Source organism: Macrosteles quadrilineatus, unplaced genomic scaffold, assembly GCF_028750875.1.
Source record: "Macrosteles quadrilineatus isolate MER2022 unplaced genomic scaffold, UCM_ALF_1.0 Scaffold_4__1_contigs__length_99947679, whole genome shotgun sequence".
Lineage (NCBI taxonomy): Eukaryota > Metazoa > Arthropoda > Insecta > Hemiptera > Cicadellidae > Macrosteles > Macrosteles quadrilineatus.
Window position 1 is genome coordinate 93969211 of NW_026542597.1, and position 22699 is coordinate 93991909.

Below are 22699 nucleotides of genomic sequence, written 5' to 3' on the forward strand. Positions count from 1 at the left end.
TCAGTATTATCACATAGAACAAAAAAAATTAATAAAGATGTTTCTTTATTCGACTTGATGAAACAAGATCCTTACCATGTTAGATTTGTAGCGAATTTTAAATGTAAAAGAATGAAATTAGTTGAATGGAATAAAAGGCTTTCCTAAAAAATATAACTAACGTACGAGTAAATGGTACACCATTGCATAGTCAAGGAAAGAAAAAAGTTAAACATCAAATAAATAAAAGATATTATTTCTTTGATAACTTTCATCATTATCAACATACATCTTTCATACAAACACCATTCCACGAATATTTACAGTAAACAGCACAAATACTAATTACTTGAAGTTGTTAAAATCATAAAAAAAAAACATCAGTCACAATAATTTAAAAAAATGAACATCCAGTTTGTTTAGCTAACAAAAAGTTTTAACAAGGTTGGGTTCTTTTCTTAGAAACTAAAATATTCAACTACGAAATCATAGTAGGGCAAGCCAAATGTAACAATTTCTCATCATAATGTGAGATCTGTAAACTAGTGGAGTTCTAATGCAAATAATTTACAAACTATAATTACTGGATATCATTAAAAACTGTTTCTGTTGGTCAGGTAGTTTAGTCATCATCATCAAACGTTGTTTTGACTCCTTTAGCCTGAGGTTCACCCGAACTATCATGTCTTCTTCCTCTGCCCCAACCACCTCGGCCTGTTAAACAAAAACAGCTTGGATAAAAACCTTGGCAATGCGATATATCGATATATAGTTCTGATCGGTATAGTCTAACTGTTTCGTTAGAACAAATTTCGTTCGATACAAACTGCAATACACATAGTTATAGGCAAATGACGCCTATTGGGTCTGATGATGATTGGAGTGTCCAATCAAAATCGATCATCAGTTACCACCTTTTTTGTATATTTACCGTCTTGTGAGTAACAGTATAAGCGTAAATATATGTTTTAAGTGTTATAAGACGTTTCTTTTATTCACTTTCAGTTAAAAGCTTTAAAAAAATGTTAATCCGTTAGTGTTCTAAATATAGGAGGTAAATGTAATTTAAATTTGGATGTATACGCAAAATTTGGCCGCCATTTTAAAATTTTCAATTGGACCAAGGTAAAATTTTTTCTAACATGGGTCTTTTCTACTTTAACATATATACCAAGTATCATTAAGATTGGTTGAAACAATCCAAAGATAAAAATGTGTATGTATGCAAAAAATACAAAATGGCAGATATCAGGTTAACAAAGCAATAATAAGAAAAGTTTTTTTCTTGATTTTTCAAATTTTGACCCAAGGAATCGCTACATGTCCACACCATTTTAAATACCCTGTGCCCTGTATACAAAGATATGAATGTAAAGTTTATGCAAAATATAAGGGAGTATTTCATTTGGTCCAAAATCGTTTGGTCCACAAGTTGTAAAACAGTTCGTTTGGTCCAAAATCGTTTGGTCCACAAGTTGTAAAACAGTTCGTTTGGTCCAAAATCGTTTTATCATCCAGTTGGGGAGTATTTCATTTGGTCCAAAATCGTTTGGTCCACAAGTTTTAAAACAGTTCGTTTGGTCCAAAATCGTTTGGTCCACAAGTTGTAAAACAGTTCGTTTGGTCCAAAATCGTTTGGTCCACAAGTTGTAAAACAGTTCGTTTGGTCCAAAATCGTTTGGTCCAAAAGTACAGGCAAAACCAGAATTACAATTGTGCATTGTGGAGTAAACTTATGAAATAGACTGTACGTTTCTCTGTGGATCATTCGATCGGGTCGTTTTATCCAAAACTCTAATACGAGTTCGTTTGGTCCAAAAGTATGAACTATTGCGTCCCTCACATAGAAGGCGTTCAAATAATCGCCGTCACGTCGTCAACCCAACCGCCTGCCTTCCGAGGCCTATTTGTTGTTTCTAAATGATTGATATGTTTGCAATTATATACACGTACATATACATATATTTATTTATATATAATGTGTTTGTGTAATGTTTACTTTTTATCCCCAGTCAATCTAAAAACAACGCGTTTTAATTCCCTAGATTTGTTGATAAATATTGACTTTGCTTTGAGTTTGCATTTAATGTTAAAAAGATGGTTTATTAAATTTATCTATATATTAAATTCAATCTGTGTTTGTTGTGTGTTTGTCATGTTATTTGTAGCAATTATGTAGTTAATAATACAAATATATAAAGTTAATTTCTCATCGAAGATATGTCCTATTTGTAAAACTTCCGAAAGTGTTATGTTTGTAGTAATAAAAAAAATGTAATACAAAAAGTGTAATTGTTGTACCTTTATAAAAATTACATTATATTTTTAAATATTTATATTTTTATATTTTATATTTTTAAATTGTATTATATTTTTTGTATACATTTAATAGTTAGTTTTTAGTACTGCAACGCGTGCCGGATAAATACTAGTCTGATACTATATATATATATATAAACGCGTTTTTTGTTTTGATATTTTGAACCACTTTACGGATATTAATGAATTTAAATAGAATGATAGATAATTAAGAGATGAAGGGGATGTCGAGGCCATAACCGTACGTAAGGCTAACTTCACTGTGTTATAGAAATTAAGTGTAAATTGCGTACTAACCAGTCCAAAGTAGTTTCATGTTGTTTTTTCTAAAAGGTGAAAAGTTGGTTTCAAATGGAATACCCCGCCGCAGCAAACCTGCCGACTAAACGAATTTCCATTTGTCTGAATTTATTTTCAATTAAATCTATTTAAATAACATACGGTTTAATGAGTGCCTAGGTTTGCTGCTACAAGGAAACTAATAAAGTGTATTTTTAGTAAAATATTGATAGCTTAGTATAAAATAAACAAATTTGCCAAGTTTTATCAAAATATATCCATAAACAAGCAAACTTCAACATTTTACAACAATCTCCATAAGGATAACATGGGAATTTGAAATTTACAATTTTTTGAATTTTCTCCATGACCATTAGTCGTACCAAAACACTTTGATATACTAAATTATTTGTTTTTTTAAGCTCTTTAAAACGATCTAGAGAAAAATTGGGAAATTTTGTGTTTTTAGAGCCAAAAATGAGAAAACCCATATTTTACCCCATAAAAGTCCCCGTAAAACCCTGTTCCCATGGTCCGATCATGCCAGTTCGCGAACTCATTGAAGTTTATCCCGCCTTACACCTTTAAACCAAATTTCATCAAAATCGGACAAAAATTACTCAAGTTATCGCGTTCACGGACGTATATATATATATAAATTTGAACGAATGGTGTTTTTGACCTCTGGGGACATCAAAATGAAAAAGTAAATCGGTCCCGGGCCTAGGTCTTACCGTGCCACCTACGGTAATAGCTACTTCCCTATAGGGAAATTCGCTAATAACATGTAAATGTTTATGTTAATAATGTTTTGTTTACACAAATGTTGTGTTTGTAGTTGTTCGCCGCCATAATATCTAACTTTAAAATGTAGTTTTCCCTTACCATAAAGGATGTGCGTTATCACTAAATTTGCAATTTACTACTATACATATAAACCACTTCGTATAGTTGAGTTTCACAGTACATACAATCATTTTAAGTTTATGTTTTGCCATCAAGTTAAGTCATGTTAGAAAATTTCATTTCTGTAAAACATTGTTCAATTATTGAAGATGTCAGTGAATTATATTTACTACAAAATTTTTGTCTCTTTGTGTTAACTAGGCTACCTGTTGTGATTTATATTGACTACTCGATTCACGTGCGTAGGACCCTAGATGAAACATACTGTAGGACTGACCAACAGTAGCACATAAACTACCTGTACAGTAGTTGGTTTCAGTTGGTACTTAACAGTATTTGGTTTCAAATTGCAATTGAAATATTTATGTTAGAAGTTATATGTGTACAATAATATTGATTGTCGTGATTGCCAGTTAGCGTGAGAAAGTAAGTTAATACATATTTGATACCATGTTTAATAAAGTGCTACATTTAGCAAGCACCTTAAATGGTCAAGAATATGTATTGTAACACTTTCACTTGTGGTTTGTTCGTTGTTTTTATAATATTTTTATAATCAATACTAAGTGAGCAATGTTTTTTTTAGAAGCAAGTTCACATGTTTCTTTTCATTCAACCCGTAATATTAACCAGACCATATGTTGTAAATTATTGTTTGACTATGTATGATTTTATCATTGAAAAGTAAGTAAAAGCTTTGAGTTTTTTATTTGTTTTATTGTTTGAAAATGTTTTTTTCACCACACTATGATGTTATTACCTTTTTTACATACGTTAATTAGAGGCTGAAAGTTACGTTTTGCTGGCCATGCCAAGCTGTAATCGTCATTTGGGGACCGAGCAGGTTTTTACATCCCTAGGGCCGCAAAATCAGTTGCCCGCTTGCATATTAAATACACAAACAGTATCCACAGCATTGCAATAGAATTGTTTTATTTTCACCGTTGCCTAGCAACGGTTTATTATTATTTTTGCTTATTCCTGAAATTACTTCTTCGCATAACCTTAAAGTTGAGTTGATTATCAGTGTTCATTAATTATTATTGTGAACTAGCTGTACCCGCGGGCTTTGCCCCGCTTAACTTCATAAGTATTTGCATGGCTCAATCACGTCCTGGTTGAAGTTCGTTCGCTACGCTCACTCACCTTCAGGTTGGAAATCGTTCGCTGCGCTCACTTGTTTTCAGGTTAGCTCGTTCACTACGCTTACTCGCCTCCAGGTTGATGTTCGTTCGCTAAGCTCACTCACCTTTTGGTTGCAAATTAGCTGTTGTCATACATTTAAAAAAGTCATCCCTTTTATTGTTTATAATACAGTACTTTTATAAGGGTTTTTATGTTTTAATATTTAACATTGGAGAATTTAAACGTTGTTAAGTGCACAGGTGTGCTGCGATTGGGGTTTAATACATTTGGACTTATTCAAATGTAAAATAGTTTTCTGTGCTGCAATCTGTAGAAACACTGTGGCACTATTTCAAATCATGACTAATGCTAATACAGAATGTTGTAGTTATTCAAACGTACAAAACAGTTGGTGAAAGTAATCATCTGCTTTTAAATTATATTTATTTGTAAACATTCTAGATCAAAAAGTCTGACATTGTCCCACTTAAAACCCTCTGGGGCAGAGCCCTTTTAACGGATCTGCACCAAACTTCACTCGAACCATCCTTGAAAGATGCTTAATAATGCCTGAAAGTTTCATTACAATCTGTCGAGCGGTTTCGGAATCCATAACGTATATACACACACACATATATATACATACATACATAGTTCCTCTTTTATAGATATAGATAGATAGTAGTAGTGTGGTGAAAAATAGTGTTCGTACCAGGGACAAAATAAATAATGGTTTTGCAGTTCTCGATTGTTTTAAAAATATTTCGAGTCGGCAAAACTTCATTTTCGGCAATAGGCAAGAATTATACTATTGTGTAATTATTAAGTTAAAAGTTTTTGATGGGTAAATTTATTGGAATTAAATCTTATTTTACACTGTTTTTTAAACTTTTTTATTTTTCCGTAGTAGCAAATCTAAGCACTTGTTAAATCTAATGTGTTATTGAAATTGGGAATAAATATGTCTTATTTATGGAAATATTTTAGTAAAAATGTAATGAGATAGGTTGAAATTCACTTGGTCAGCAGGTTTGCTGCGGTGGGGGTCTTTTACTGTAAATCTAAATTCTTGTTTTCCTGTCACAATAAACAACACCCAACTTACTGAAGTACACTAAGTTGAACACACATTTGGAGAAAACGGCAACAACTAAATCTTAAATGCAATCAATTGAATTGGCTCAACGGAAGAAAATCAAAACTTGATCAAGAAAAGAAATAATTCCTGTACAAAACTATATTGAAACCAATATGGAGATACGGTGTGCAACTTTGGTGCTCGGTAAAATATCGAAATTATAGAAAGATACCAATCCAAAATGCTGAGTAAGATAGCTAATGCACCTTGGTATGTAACCAATAGAACTCTACATGAATACCTTTAAGTGCCAACGGTTATGGACGAAATCGTTCCTTTAATTGAAAGATACAATTTGAAATTAGAATGTCATAAAAGTTTTTTAGCGTTGAACTTACTAAACAACACGGATGCAATATACACACTAAAGAGGTCATAAAATCAGGAGCTGCCCTTCAGATTTATGTGAAGTGTTTTATTGAAGGATTTGCTGTTGTGTTGGTCCGTAATATCGTACAAAAGGTAACATGCTACTGCAAACCATCCGTCAAGATATAGGTACTACTGTTATTTAAGGTTTCTGTGTTTGGATGTCATTAGACACGATAAGAGCACACTGAACTTCTTCTGCTGATGAACAATCTGTTGGTTACGAGAAATATAAGCCGAATTAATAGATGCCACAATTCAAGTGCATTATATTGACTCTGGCCTGAGAAACTGTTTATAGTACAGTATGGAGTTTGGGCCTTTTTGATGTCACCATCTGGGTAAGTAACTTTGAGAGATCAATGATTTTTGTTCCTGAGTAGCGCCAGTATACATGCGCAACACTTCTTTAGTTAATATGGGCAACGTGCCTGAATGTTTGTCTCAGACAATTATGCATATCACAAAGAGTAGACCTATAATTCATGTACCTTCATGATATGTCTATGTTCAATAAAAGTAGCCTATTTAACATTCATTTTCATAGACTGTAAAAGCCTTCTGCACTTTTATTATTCTGTATCGTATTACATAATGGGAAATTGTCCAATGATTGAATACACATTTATTACAATAATCTCGTGATGATCTGTCGGTCTTCAATAATAAGACAAAATATCGGCAAAAGTAGTCAAAAAGGCAGACACCAACCAGTACAATAGATATAACATAATGCAATAAGAAATGATTGAAAGAGTTACTGTAATATTAAGATTATATAACTGTTCGTAATGGAACGTTATATTGCTAAACATGACATTATACAGAAGAACATCAATTTAAAATAAGAAAATAAGATCCTTATATATAATTCTGTAAGACAAAATTTTTACCAGGAAATTGTGGTCGTCCAGAAAATATGAGTAGGCTAATTAATGTAATTTTCATGTTATATTTTAACCTTTTGATTAAGAATTATAGACAATCATGATCAATAGTAAACACTCCATTGTAAATAGGTACCGGTACAACAATACAAATTAAGGTGTATGATAAACATTTAAAACACGTTGGTCCACTGAACACTCTGTATATTAGAAGGTCGCCAAATGTGATTAAAACTGTTAATTTATAAGATTTCAAACCGTATGATACACTATTGAGCTTTAAGTTTGTTTATGTACGCTTTAGTGGTTTGAATACAAGAAAACATGGCGTCTTAACGTTAAAAACATAGAAAGTCAACATGTTTAAAGCAAAAATTGTATTAATATTATTATTGTATATGACGGCGGATATTTGAACGCCTTCAATGTGAGGGACGCAATAGTTTATACTTTGGACCAAACGAACTCGTATTAATGTGTTGGACCAAACGATTTTGGACCAAATGAACGGCAATATAAACGTACAGTATATTTCATAAGTTTACTCTACAATGCAACATTTTACTTCTAGTTTGGCCTGTACTTTTGGACCAAACGATTTTGGACCAAACGAACGTGTTTTTAACTGTTGGACCAAACGATTTTGGACCAAACGAACGAGTTTTAAACTGTTGGACCAAACGATTTTGGACCAAACGAACGGCAATATAAACTGTGGACCAAACGATTTTGGACCAAATGAAATTGGATAAAACGATTTTGGACCAAACGAACGAGTTTTTAACTGTTGGACCAAACGATTTTGGACCAAACGAACGGCAATATAAACTGTGGACCAAACGACTTTGGACCATTTGAAGATGATCCAAATATAACCCATGCTTTTCCAATTGTTCCCCCACCCCCTGATTTTTTTATAGTCAACCATTGCCACTGATTGGTCTAAAGTGAATATTTCCAACCTACCCCTGCCTCTACCTCCCCCACGTCGTCCTCTGCCTGGCTTGTTATGTTTAGATCGACGGTCCAGGATGGATTTGCGGGCAGACTCTAAGAACTTCTCTTCCTCCTCCCCTTCCAGAGGTTTTAACGTCACTTCCTGTCCATCCTTGAGCTTCAAAATGCCATCCTCACACTCCTTCATAACCTACAGGATAAATTACATCTTATTAACTTTATAGCAGGGTGTCCACATTCTGGAAAGTCAGGGATAGTCATGAAAAGTTATGGGAAAAAATTTTGGTCATTGAAAGTCAGGGAAATAGGCAAGAAGTCATGGAAAGTCATGGAAATTTCCAATTATGGATGGATTTGAGGGGACCATTCAATGCTGTAGTTGGCCGTAACCCCGACTGTTGTACCATTTTTCAGGATTTTTCACAAATGTTCGACAATTCAATTTATTACAGTTGTATTATTTTATGAGTTTTCGGTTTGTTTTAGTTCATTGTTGTGCCTATTGTACTCCATTGTTATCTGTTATTACATATTTCAGTATTTTATGCAAAATAACATGTCCAGGCAGTATTATTTGTGTGTGTATGTTATATTATAATTTGTGTGTAAAGTTCGTGAGTCATGGAAATCAATGGTAAATGGTCATGGGTAGTCATGGAAAGTCATGGAAATTAATGACAATTTTTTTGTGGACACCCTGTTATAGCCATGTGACTGTTACCTTAACTTTTTGCAGGATAACAGATATAACAACATTAGAGAACCTAACAATACCAAACCTTTCCAAGATTATTGACCCAGAGTTTAGAACCTGGAAAAATCATATAAAATATAAAAATCCACACAATACACTTCAGTTTAATCTGAGTTAGGAGTGAGCTTAATCCCTACTGTACACATCCCAGAAATATTTGTAGATAATTTGCACCAATGTAGGCCTAGAAATAAACTTTGCAAAATTAAATATGGTAGGCCTATCGAGAAAATTGTGTAAATGGTATTTCTTAATCTGTGTGTGTTCAACAATGACAAGACACTTAAAGTCACTTCAGTAGACTCCCTCTTATCCGGACTCCTTGGGACCGAGGCCAGTCCGGATAACGGGTTTTCCGGTTAAAGCCGACGTTCCCAAAAACTCATTAAAATGGACCGTTTACGGTGATATTCGACTTAAATTTAGGAGAGCATTGTATTTAGACATGTGATCACTGGTCTCAAATCTTTCCCAAGAGAACAGTAATTACAGTACCGCCTACTTCCTGCCGATCTAGTCCGGTTGAAGTAGTAAAGGCGAGAAGTCTGAAGTGTGGGAACTGTTTTTGACGATTAAATTAAGATTAAAATTCATTTCCATTCTAGCTCCTGAGCTGTTGTATTCAATATAATAAATAGGTTACATACCTTATAAATCCGTCAAACAGCTCATTTTAATTGAAGGTCGTTAACATGTTTCGGCTTGTATCGGCCATTGTCAAAACATCGCAGTTGGATGGTGAAATCCTTGTCATTGTTTTCTACTAAAAGTACATACACAAACACATACACACGGACGGGACGAAAACATTACGAAAAACGAAAAATACTTTAAATAGGCCTATTAAATACATGGGCAGGACGCACGCACACCGTTCTCAAGGTCAGGATGCAGACAACGTTCGTCCCGTCCGTGTGTATGTGTTTGTGTATGTACTTTTAGTAGAAAACAATGACAAGGATTTCACCATCCAACTGCGATGTTTTGACAATGGCCGATACAAGCCGAAACATGTAAACGACCTTCAATTAAAATGAGCTGTTTGTCGGATTTATAAGGTATGTAACCTATTTATTATATTAAATTAAGATATCTGCAATCCTAAAATGCTATGGGAAGAGGGGGAAACAGGTTTGCGGCGTAGGAAGTGGTGAAGGAAGTAGTAAAGACAAGCATGTGCTGGAAGACTTGCTAAATCAGCTAAATTCTTTTGACTTACCACTCATTATATGTGGTGATATCAACATTGACGGTAAGGAGGATTCACTGAATAGAAGGTGTTTGTATGATGTTTTGGACTCGCACAAACTCAAAAATATAGTAACGATGGACACCAGAGTGACAGAAAGCTCTTCTACACAAATTGATTATATTATTTTAAATGACGAGATAGAGTCCACGGACTATGGCACGGTGGCTACTTCCATGTCTGATCACGATTGGCTGTTTATTGATGTAGTTGTGGAACAGAGAAAGAATGTCGGCCTAAAAATAGAAAAGAATAAAATTACCAAGTCCGGGATGGAAGAATTTTTATATCGCCTGGAACAAGAAAACTTTCTAGAAGATGGAAAAGGTACCTCTGACGAGTTGTTTAATGAATTGTATGATAGTTTTGTACATAATTTTTCTATATGTTTTCCTCAACAACTTGTAAATGTGAAAAATGAAGATGATTCTAAGTGGATAAATGATGAGATTAGGCTATCAAATGAAAGACTGAAGGAACTCTATTGGGAAACTCGCAAAACGAGGGATATTTGTACTAAAAACCAATATAATACGGCAAAAAAACTGCACTCACAACTGATTTCATCGTGCAAAAAAGAACACTACAAAAACAAAATCATGAAATCACAGAATATAAGCAAGGAGTCATGGAGGATAGTCCATGGACTTACCCGGGACACGATAACTCACAACAACATAATACTCAAGGAACAAAAGGACATTGTAGACAACCCTGTTGCAGTGGCTAATGCCTTCAACAAGTATTTTTATGAGGAAGTGACAAATTTAGTTGGAACAAATGATTCAGCAAATAAAGCAGCTACTGGAAGTGGGAAACCTCGCTTTCACATGAAACTTAAACCAACGAGTGAAGATGAGATAGCTGAAATTATAAAGAAAATTTGTATTAAGCCTAGTGCTGGTATTGACGGCATACCCTGCCATGTATTAAAATCATCTGTGTCAGTTGTGGCTAAACCACTATCGCTTATAATAAACAAATCCTTCAATGAAGGCAAGTTCCCAGATAGGATAAAAACATCGAAAATAGTCCCCATCCACAAAAAAAATGAGAAAGATGTAGTGGGTAACTATCGACCCATAGCCGTACAATCGGTGTTCTCAAAAATCTTTGAGGTAGCTTTTCTACGCAGGCTGATCCCATATTTAGAACAACATGACATCCTATCAAATAGTCAATTTTGCTTCCAAAAAAAGAAGTCAACCACAGATGCTGTTTTTGCCCTGCTAACTGCAGTATATAACGGAATTGACTGCTCAGAAGTGGTTTTCAGCCTATTCTATGACATGACAAAGGCTTTTGACTGTTTACACCACGAGACCTTAGAAAGAAAGCTGATCAACCTATGCATAATAGACGAGCCCCTTAAATGGATTATGTCCTACCTTAAAGACAGATCTCAAGTTGTTACAGTGAAACACATGGGTGATGATGGAGTATTGAGGCACTATAAATCTAAGATTCAACACAACATTAATACCGGAGTTCCCCAAGGTTCGAATCTGGGACCGATCCTCTTCCTCTTATTTGTCAACGACCTACCTGAATCTATACATGAAGGCAGAATATGGATGTTTGCTGATGACGGTTGTCACTTAATCACTGATGTAAATGTTAAAAATGCCATTGAAAGAACACAATCTGGTATAAATGAAATGAGTAATTGGTGCTCTGAAAATATGTTAGTATTAAATCAGGGAAAGACTAACCTACTCCAATTCTACAATACAAAGATCCCAGACTTCAGTCCATTACTTAAAATCAATGATCAGAATATACAACCAAGCGATAGCGTAAAATACCTTGGAATCCATATTAGCAGCAACTTACGGTGGTTTGACCATATCAACAAAATTGCCAGCAGACTAACGGTCGTGTGTTGCCTTATAAGAAGACTGATAAACATAGTTGAAAGAGATGTCCTGTTGAAAGTTTACTATGGCTGCTTCCACAGTGTACTTTGCTATGGAATTGCATTCTGGGGAAACTGTAGTGAGGCAAATAGAATCTTTCTACTTCAAAAACGTGTTTTGAGAATTATCTGTAAAACCCACTTGTACGGTCTTTAACGGAAAGCCGTACGGCGGTTTGAACAACAAAATTAATACTGGTGCTACCGTTACCTTGTCGGATGTCTTGAAGGTGGATGACGTCCGTCTCGTCCAAGGTAGTGGGTAGTCCAGGGGATGGAAGCGGTGTAGACAGCAGCGGTGTAGACCAAGGGTGCGGGGGCAACAACAAGGGAAATGACTAGCACTGAAGTTGAAGTTAAAAAATGACTGATATATTGAAAAAAAAACTTAAAACTGACAGAAATGAAGTTAATTGAATTAATGAGTAAATGAAAGTCTATGTAAAGTTATGTAGGAAAATGTAGCGGACGTCTGCCCATGACGCCGTCGGCAATGCTAGTGAGTAGCGTTTCCAGTAGTCGGAGTGGGGACGATTCGCCGTAGATAACGTTGGGCAAGGTTAGGGTAGCACCAATCTAGGGACTTTTAATAAGTACCGAACATTCCCCCCACCCAAAAAAGCATTTTTTTTTTGAAAATATTAAAGAACATTAAAGAAACTGTAAATCTTTAAAACAAAAACCTTGGATAATAACCGTCATCATGAAACAAACCTGTTACCTAACTATAAAGATAATACAAAATGTTGATAATATGTACAAAAAGACAAAGGTAACACAATCTAAACCATAGGGAGATGAACTAACTTATTTACAGGGCGTGTTACAATACCTACAGGGGTTTTGATTTTAACAACTCTTACAACTTGGTCAGATCCTGGCATAACCTGAATTATCCTACCTAGGGGCCAAGTCAAAGGGTCAGTATTATTAGAGTACATTAAAACTAAGTCTCCTTCCTTAAGGTTGATGGTTTTCTCAGTCCATTTGGGGCGTTGGATAAGAGTATGGAGATAATCTCTTCTCCAGCTTTTCCAGAAGTGTTGAGAGGCACGAGAAACTAGCTGCCAGCGTGAGAGTAAGTTTAAGGGTTCTTCCGAGATGTCTTCTTCCGGTCGTGATAGCAGGAGGTCTCCTGTGAGGAAGTGGCCAGGAGACAAGTAATTAAAGTCGTCATCAGGTGACGATGAGAGTGCGCAAAGTGGCCTGGAGTTCAGTACAGCTTCAACACGGCACAGGAATGTGGTGAATTCTTCAGCCGTGAAATTATGGTTTTGCAGTATCCTTTTAAGATGGTGTTTGGTCGACTTCACTGCAGCCTCCCAGAGGCCTCCGAAGTTTGGGGCATATGGCGGGTTAAAGTTCCAAGTTATTTCTCGTTGAGCCAAATGTTCTGAGATCTGTGAGGTGGAGTTCTTCAGGAGAGAGTAGATTTCTTGTAGTTGGCGTGCAGCACCGACGAAGTTGCGACCTTGATCAGAGTAAATGTTTCGGCAGATTCCTCTCCGAGCGATAAATCTGTCTATAGCGGCTAAACAAGATTCAGTAGAGAGTGAATGCACTAACTCTAGATGGACGGCTTTAACTGCCATACACACAAATACGGCAATATAGCACTTTGATAGTTTTGCATTTCGTCTCGTGCTTTCTATAACGAGAAAAGGGCCAGCAAAATCTAATCCGACATTAATAAAGCATCGGGTCTGTTGAAATCGTGAGGGTGGAAGATCTGCCATAAGAGGTTGCGTGGGTTTAGCTTTCATTTTGTAGCAAGTGATACATCGAAATAATCGTTTTCTTATAAGATTTCTTGCACCAATAATCCAGAAGCGTCTTTGAATTAATGCTTGTACTAGTTTTGGACCACCATGTAGAGAATACAAGTGATAGTAATCACATAAAATGTTTGCCAAATGACACTGAGAGGGTATCAATACAGGGTGTTTTGATGATTCCGGCAAAGGAGCTAATTTCAATCTACCCCCCACCATGAGGGTGTCCGAGGATAGAAATGGAGAAAGTTTTCTTAGTGATGAAGAACAAGGCTTGGATAGTTTTAGAGCTTTTATTTCTTCAGAATAGTGCCGTGTTTGTACTAATTTTATACAACATTCCAGAGCGGCATCTCGTTCAGAAACTGATAACGAGCCATAGCGTTTATCACATTGATCAGATCGTGAGTTATGGATAAATCTCAGTACATAGCCCATGATGTTTTGAAGTTTAATAAGTGATGAAAACCTATTCATCCATTGATAAAGATCATTTTGCGGAACAGTGTTAGTTGTTAAGGTGTTCTTCGTGGGAGTTTGTTGAGGCTCAATAACATCCGAAGGAAAGTTTGAAGGCGGTTGAGTCCAAGATGAGATATCATTGTGGATAAAAGAGGGTCCATGCCACCAAAGAGGGTGACTCAACAGACTATTCGGCATTAAACCTCTAGTGCCACAGTCAGAAGGGTTTTCATCTCCTGATATATGACGCCAAACATCAACAGGGGTGATTTCTGTGATTTTACAGACACGGTTTGAGACAAAGGTTTCTAGTAGGTGTGGTGGTGTATTTAACCAACCAAGGACATTCATGGAGTCTGTGAATAGAAATATGTCTGATATTTTAAGTTTGTTAATAAGTGGTTGGTTCGCTTTTACTAACTGAGAAAGGAGAAGAGCGGCACATAATTCTAAACGAGGGATCGTAAGTGTTTTCAGAGGAGCGACTTTAGTTTTGGATTGCAGGAGGTTGCACTCTACACTCTTATCTTCACATTCAATACGTAGATACAAGGAGGCGCACATTCCTATTTTGGAAGCATCAGAGAAACCAATCAGCTGAGCGGTTAAGTAGTTACTGAGAATGTAGCGAGGTATTTTGAACTGTGTCATAAGGGGTAGTTCTTTGATGAATTTATCCCAAACATTTTGGAGAGATTGAGGGAGAGGGTCGTCCCAGTTGAGCTTTTCAATCCAAATCTGTTGAAGTAGATGTTTTAAGGTGAAAATAATTGGACTAATAAAGCCGTTTACATCGTAAACTCGAGCAACTTGAGACAATACATTGCGTTTGGTTGGTGTACTGTTGACAGGTGAAATAGAGTAGCAGAAACAGTCAGTAGTCGGGTCCCATTCAAGTCCTAGTACTTTAATCGAGTGTGTAGATCCTAACGGATGGGGTGTTTCTCGACGGTCGGCGGGGATTGTGGCGAGGACGGAGCTACTTGAACTTGACCATTTATGAAGTTCGAAACCACCTGATGAGCATAGTTGTGTGATTTCATCATAAAGCTTAAGAGCCAAAGTCTCGGTTGGAGCGCCAAAAACAAGATCGTCAATATAACAAGAGGAGCTTAGAATATCAGCCGCATTTGGGTACTTAGCGCCTTCATCAAGCACTAGTTGCTTTAAAGTTCGTTGTGCAATATAAGGACTGCACGAGAGACCAAAGGTTAGTCTTTGTAATTCCCATTCCTGTACAGGGCCCAAGAGGTCAGAGCGCCAAAACAAATGTTGATATTTACAATCAGCCGGTGTTATACGAATAGCTCGATACATTTGTTTGAAGTCACAAGTCATAGCAATCTGGTGCAATCTGAAGTTTGTGATAATAGTTCCAATATCAGCTTGAAGCTTAGGTCCAGTTAACAGTGATTTATTAAGAGACTGATTTGTGTCACTTAATTCAGAAGCGTTGAACACAACACGAAGTGGGGAGGATGTAGAAGATTCTTTAACGACACCGTGATGAGTAAGAATGTATGGAGAGGGCGCAGTCGCCAAACACATATGACCTAGGTCAACATAGTTCTGCATGTGAGTCATGTATTGTAAACGAATATCTGGTTTCTTGTGAAATCTCGTCTCTTGTTGGAGATACTTGCTGAGAGCTATTTTTCTAGTGGAGCCTAAGTCAGGTTTAACGTCTTTAAAGGGTAAGGAGGCCACGTAACGTCCGGTATTATCTCTCTGGATAGTGGACTGATAGTGGTCTTCACATGCTTGATCAGAGCGACTCAAGGGTTTTGGTAAATTTATTTCTTCCATTTCCCAGAACTTTTCTAAGAGCCTATCAGTGCTTTGAGATGAAACAAACAAAGAATTTAGTTCGTGTTGTTGCATGGGCTGTGTGGGAACATCACCCATAAGGATCCATCCAAAGATTGTGCTGAGGGCGCTTGGTTTGCCTTTAATAAGCGCGAAACCATCCGAAAGAATGTCTGTGAAAGCCTGTGCTCCGAACAAAATATCAACCTTGGCAGGGCGGTGAAAATCAGGGTCAGCCAGTTGTATAGAATTGAAACGATTTATCAATGATTCGGGAATAGGTGCAGCCGGAAGTACAGAAGAGATTTGAGGAATTATTACTGCGTCCATTTGAATACTATCGTCTCTGTTATAGCGGGAAGCAACGTTACAAGTGACAAGTCCTTTTGCGGTTAAATCAGATTGTTGGCCAATCCCAGAAATGTTAACATTACATTTTCTGATTGGTAAACGTAACGTCTGGGCTAGAGATTGAGTAACAAAATTAATCTGACTACCTCCATCAATAACAGCACGGCAAACTTGCCAGTGGCCTAGAGCATCTTGAACCAACACTTGAGCGGTACCTAGCAGGGTAGAATTACTCATTGCATTATGCTGAAACTGACAGGATAAAGTTTGAGCAGGCGGTGTAGTGTTAACAGAAGTAGTAGGCGCGGGGTTGACTGTGGTTGAGGGCGATGAATGCGCAGCGGAGGTTTGAGGTAGGTCAGGATTCACATTTGGCTTAGGCAGCGGTGCGGTGACTCGGCTTGGTTCATGGAGTAAAGAGTGATGTCTGTTACTTCTGCAAACCCGACAGCTCGACTTAGACGTGCACATGGAAATGAGGTGGGAACCGAGACATGCGAAACAACGATTGAATGAACGTACTGTAGAATAACGTTTGTGCGGGGCCAAAGCGAGGAATTGATCACATCGGTACAGTTGGTGTTCATCTTTACACATAGGACAACTGATAGCGGGGCGATAAGATGACTGGGTTGCTGTGCGGTCAGACTGAGTTGTACTGCGTTGAGTTGAGTGAGATGAGAACAATGTTTTGCGAGTATGAGGGATTTGTGACTTGGGCAAAACTAAAGTAGATTTGTGAGATTCTTTAGTGAGTTCATAGACACAGCACTGAGCACGAAGAAATTCCATAAGGTCTTCTAAGGTAGGAAATTGCTTAGATTTAAATTCTAACTCAAATGCTTTCCTGGTACTATTGTCTAAATTACGTAGCGCTAACTGTAGCAACATGAAATCTGACAAATCATCTACTTTTAGGCTTTTCAACGCTTGGACATTAATATGAAACACATCAAGAACTTGTCTTAAACTACTTAGACTAGGGGTCTTTACAGGTTGCTGATCTAGTATTTTATTGAAATAAAAACAAGCCAAGATACGGGGATTGGTGTAGCGTTCAACCAAAGAGTCATAAGCTAACTTATAGTTGTTTGGATCGAATGGAATGCCTTCAACAATTGACAAAGCGGGGCCTTCCAGTAAGCTCTTTAAATAACTAAACTTCTCCATTGGGGCCAAAGAAGTATTGTGAATCAAGTTATCATACAAAGCTTTAAACAAGTTAAATTGTTCCAACTGTCCACCAAACTTACTTATATCTATCTGGGGTAGTTTAGGTTTAGGCTGAACTGCGGGTGATGCTTCAACATTGACATTTGAAGGTGGATCAGAGGCAACAATCTTGTTGTAGGCAGCCATACATTTATAGTACATGTCATCAAACTGTTTAAAAGGCGCGCTAGTATCTACCCTAACGCTAACGTCAGTTATTTCAAGATTGAGGTTATCCATTTCTTCGGAAAGAGATTCAAATGATGAGTACACATTAGACAAATTCGAATACCTAGCAATAAAACTATCTTTCTGTTGTGGCAATTCTTTTACAAGATCATAACATAATTGTAACTTATAAAAATACCTTTCTCTTTTCTTAACACACTTTTCAAGACTCTTAGCAGCCATTGTGAAATGTATAATAATATTAATATCTCTTTAACAAAAATAAAATAAAATAAAAATTACAACTATTATAAATGCAGTATTAATCTAGACAAGTAGCAGACATATCAATCATATCATTGTGAAAGTGAGTACAAGGAAATAAATTCAGTAAAATAAAATATAGAGGTAGAATATTTCCAGTTAGATCAGCTGATTGATAAAGCGAATATTCGGTGCGGTTACGTCAGAGCTATTTTTGGAATGGATACAATACAATGCAGAATGTTGTGGTGCGTTAGTTGACCTTGAGACATAGAAACTAGGATAACGGTCAATTTATCAGCGCATAGCTACAAGCCAAAACTTTACAAAACTATTCCTGTCTGTCTGTTCACTGTACAAGGCTATTGAACCCAAACTAAACAACAATTTATAACTACATATAAAATTATTGCAAGGTTTGTTTCATGAGGAGAGAAATTTTCTGAGAATAAGTTGAGATGTTTACGTGGACTGTATTTGCGGTTATTAAATTAAGGTGCATAGTACGAAATCATATCCGCGGGTAGAAGGGCCAAATTGTGTACGGTCTTTAACGGAAAGCCGTACGGCGGTTTGAACAACAAAATTAATACTGGTGCTACCGTTACCTTGTCGGATGTCTTGAAGGTGGATGACGTCCGTCTCGTCCAAGGTAGTGGGTAGTCCAGGGGATGGAAGCGGTGTAGACAGCAGCGGTGTAGACCAAGGGTGCGGGGGCAACAACAAGGGAAATGACTAGCACTGAAGTTGAAGTTAAAAAATGACTGATATATTGAAAAAAAAAACTTAAAACTGACAGAAATGAAGTTAATTGAATTAATGAGTAAATGAAAGTCTATGTAAAGTTATGTAGGAAAATGTAGCGGACGTCTGCCCATGACGCCGTCGGCAATGCTAGTGAGTAGCGTTTCCAGTAGTCGGAGTGGGGACGATTCGCCGTAGATAACGTTGGGCAAGGTTAGGGTAGCACCAATCTAGGGACTTTTAATAAGTACCGAACACCACTTCATTGAGCACTGCGAACCTTTATTCAAGGAACTTCAAATACTTACCCTGCCATCAGCATATATATTGGAATCGGCCTTAAATGTTCTTAAATTTCCCGATTTCTTCCCAAGAAATAATGAAGTACATAAGTACAGCACAAGACAAAAAAATAGTATCCATATCAACCATCGCAGAACTACACTAGCACAGACTAGCCCTCAATACTCAGGAAGCAAAATTTTCAATAAATTACCACAAGAAATAAGATTTTGTGAAGATCAAGCTAAATTCAAGAAAATGCTGAAGATGTTTCTATTAAATAAAGCCTATTATTCAGTAGAAGAATTCCTTGAAGAGTGAAGGCTGACAACTACCAATGACGACCACGGCTGAAAAGCTTCCAGTGGGATAAATACAAGTATGCAAGTAAGTATGCATTCCGGAGGGTGGGAACTGTTTATGATGATTAGATTAAGGTATCTGCAATCCTAAAATGCCGTTGGAAGGAAGGGAAACAGGTCTGCGACGTAGGAAGGGGTGAAGGAAGTAGTAAAGGTGAGCAGTCCGGAGTGTGGGAACTGTTAATGACGATTAGATTAGGGTATCTGCAATCCTAAAATGCCGTTGGAAGGAAGGGAAACAGGTCTGCGACGTGGGAAATGGTGAAGGAAGTAGTAAAGGTAAGCAGTCCGAACTGTGGGAACTGATAACGGGGATTAGATTAGGGTATCTACAATCCTAAAAAGCTATGAGAAGGGAGGAAAACAGGTCCATAACGTAGGAAATGGTGAAGGAAGTAGTAAGGCTAGCAGTGCAGAGTGTGGGAACTTTATGTGACATTTATGTATCTGCAATTCTAAAATGGTATAGTGAAGGAGGCCAAACAGGTCCACAATGTAGGGAGTGGTAAGGAAGTAGTAAAGGTGAGCAGTGTGGAGTTTTGGAGTGGATTAATGTATCTGCAATACTAAACTGCTTTAAGAGTAAACTAATGATTTTCTCCGAGCAAAGCTCGGTCCCCAGGTACTTTACTATTAATGTAACAACCTCCACAAGCTCATCGAGGTGGCCCCACAGAAATCATGGAAAAGATTACAAATTTTACCTGGTTTTCCAGACACCAATAGTGCCAAAAAATCCCACCAATAGTGTGGTTTATCTTTTACTGTCTATTGTTTAAGTATCACAGTTCTTTGTTCATAACGACAACAATGTAGTTAGTTTTAAGTATAAAAATTGATAAAACCTCAGATTTAATGTCAATTTCTAAATCCCTAGTAACTTATGTAAAACCTGCTAAAATGGTGGTTTTCATGTGCTAACAGTGTTTCATGTGCGATTACGAAAGCAGATACAGAACATTGCTCAGTGATTAAACCTTTCTGAATTCGTCTTAGATCAATATTACAAAGAAATGGCATTTAAAAGTTTTCCCTGTACAATTTCAAAAATCGCCCATAATACCCGGTCTAAGGCTACCCTGATTATCTTATTTTGTTCAAGCAACCTACCTTCTCAGCACTGCCCTCCTCAAACAGTCTTATCCACCCCTCAGAATCGCCCTTGTTGTAGTCTATAAACGCCACAGATATGCCTAATCCCTCAAGTTGTTCTTTCACTGTCTCCCGAACCAGCCCCTCTGGGATCTTGGTCATATGAAGAGTCGCGTTCTTGGGAAGTCCCTTCTCATCTGCCTTATCCTGAATAGTAAATGACAGAGAACAATGGAATATTACACAATAATGACGCTGATTGTGCAGAAACACAAAAGGATTAGGGCGATTAAAGAATAATTCTCAAAACTATTGGCACTCAAGATATTAGTATTATTAAAATTACACAGCATCTTAGCCTCTAGAATCCAAAAAGATCTAAACAATAATAGTTTATCTTGTTTCAAAGTAGTTCAGTATTTGGTACAAAGTCAAAACAAAAGTAACATACATTTTGATAATATCACTTTAAATAAATCAGAGACCGTAACTATAGGCTAAATCTTAAAAATATATATCTCTTACCTCCATTTCGGATTCTGGCCTCTTTCGCTTCAACATCTTTTGTTCTTTCAGTTCAAGTCGTTCTTTTCGTTTCTGTTCGATGTACTCTTCTCTATAAAGTAACATATTTCTTAAATATCTCAATTTTTTATCTATGAAATAAAAAATTAAGGAATATTTTTTCTAGAAACCAATTTTTTAGAGAAAAATAATGATAATTAATTGTTGACATTGCTAACAATAAACTTCAATACAGACATACCAAGTTATTTTAAGAAAACTTTGAAAATAAATTCAGGCAAACGGAATGGACCAACTTACCTAAGAAATGAGTTGCACCTGACAGACAACCCTACAGTTATGCCCCTACAAGATACTTTAACTATTTTCTTAGGTAAGTTAGTTATGTATACCCACCTCTGACTAACTGTTCTAGCTTAGGTGAGGATAAAATCATTATATTGTAATACGAGCAAAGACTGTGTCTGTCTGTCTGTAACATGTCTCAAAAACTAGTGGAGGGATTTTGATTAAATTTCGGAATTAGGGACTTATCTCTTATATTAATACGTGAGGGCTGTTTTTGTGAACAAAACTCCTCCTTTATTTCTGGACCGATTTTAACGTTTGAGGTGTCAAATAATTCGTCCCAATTCGTAGTTTTGCATAAAGGTTTTAGAATTTTAAAACTCTTATCCTTAAGGGCACGAGACGCTCTCAAAGATCATATTTTTCCCCATAAGAATTACATTGAAAACAAATTTAAAAACAAAAACAGCTGTATATAAAATGAAACTCACCAGCTTTTTGGGAGTAAATATTGATGTTTGTAATATTTAGGAGGTTATAGACAAATCTAAACAGTCAATCAGTTTTGTTGGAAGAACAAACAATTTCTTGAGTTTAAAGGAGGAATATTGAAAACAGGAGGAGGAGACAATTAATAGGAAATCTTATGCGTATGAGAAGTGTAGAGGAATCCAGGTACACAACCATCATTTTTGTCTGTTATGGTAAGCAACTTATTTTGTAAGTAAAAAAAAAAACATTGAAGAATATACACATCATGCTGTCAGTTGTCAGTGGTAAAGTAAGCCTACCTCAAGTCAGATCAAATAAATACATGCAAGAAATGTTTACTGGCAACAGCTTTAAGTCGGGAAACATTTGTAGAAAACACTAAAAAATAAGGCCGGGTCCAAAAAATGCTAAAATATTTTTACAAGAAGCGTTTATTATTTCAAAGCGCTATTAAATAGTGTGAGTATTTCAATTAGTTACATAAGCATTTTGTAGGGTCTTTCAAACTCATCGAAAATTATGACTGTTATTACTGTAGTTTTAAAATAACTTCTGTATAATACCGGTACTTGACAATTGCTCGATTTCGAGCAACAGGTGCACTAGTACCCTTAAAAACGTGACAGCCACTAAAGAACATTTGTATTCGTTACACAACACATTTGAAAATTAAAAAATGTAACATTGGTCTTATGGGTTGCCTTTGCCTAGTAACTATGTTGGTTGAACAAAATAACAAGTAAAAGGTAAATAAAAGACTTGTAACATGTGTTTATAACAAGCCATCCACAGTAATTAATTAAACAGCAATTAATTATAACAGCAATTAAATTATCCAGCTGATCATAATTGTAATCAACTTTTAACTTAGGTCTATAATGGAAACTCCATGTACAAATTCGAAACTTAAATTTATTAATTACTATACAAATCTGATAGTGAAAGAAAAGAAAGGGGGTTCACAATAAATTGTACAAACAGTGGGAGATGAATTTACTTTAA

General features: G+C 36.3%; 1 protein-coding gene across 1 annotated transcript in view; it reads right to left on the reverse strand.

Annotated features, from left to right (window-relative positions):
- Positions 1-214: 214 nt before the first annotated feature.
- Positions 215-22699, reverse strand: part of LOC128993154 (la protein homolog) — a 46386-nt gene continuing 23901 nt past the window's right edge. Inside the window, exons 8-11 of the mRNA XM_054416912.1 lie at positions 20918-21008; positions 20411-20599; positions 7969-8149; positions 215-693 (exon numbers count right to left, since the gene is read on the reverse strand). Of these exons, the coding sequence (XP_054272887.1) occupies positions 602-693; positions 7969-8149; positions 20411-20599; positions 20918-21008 (553 nt within the window). The 3' untranslated portion in view covers positions 215-601. The remainder of the gene's footprint in view (positions 694-7968; positions 8150-20410; positions 20600-20917; positions 21009-22699) is intronic.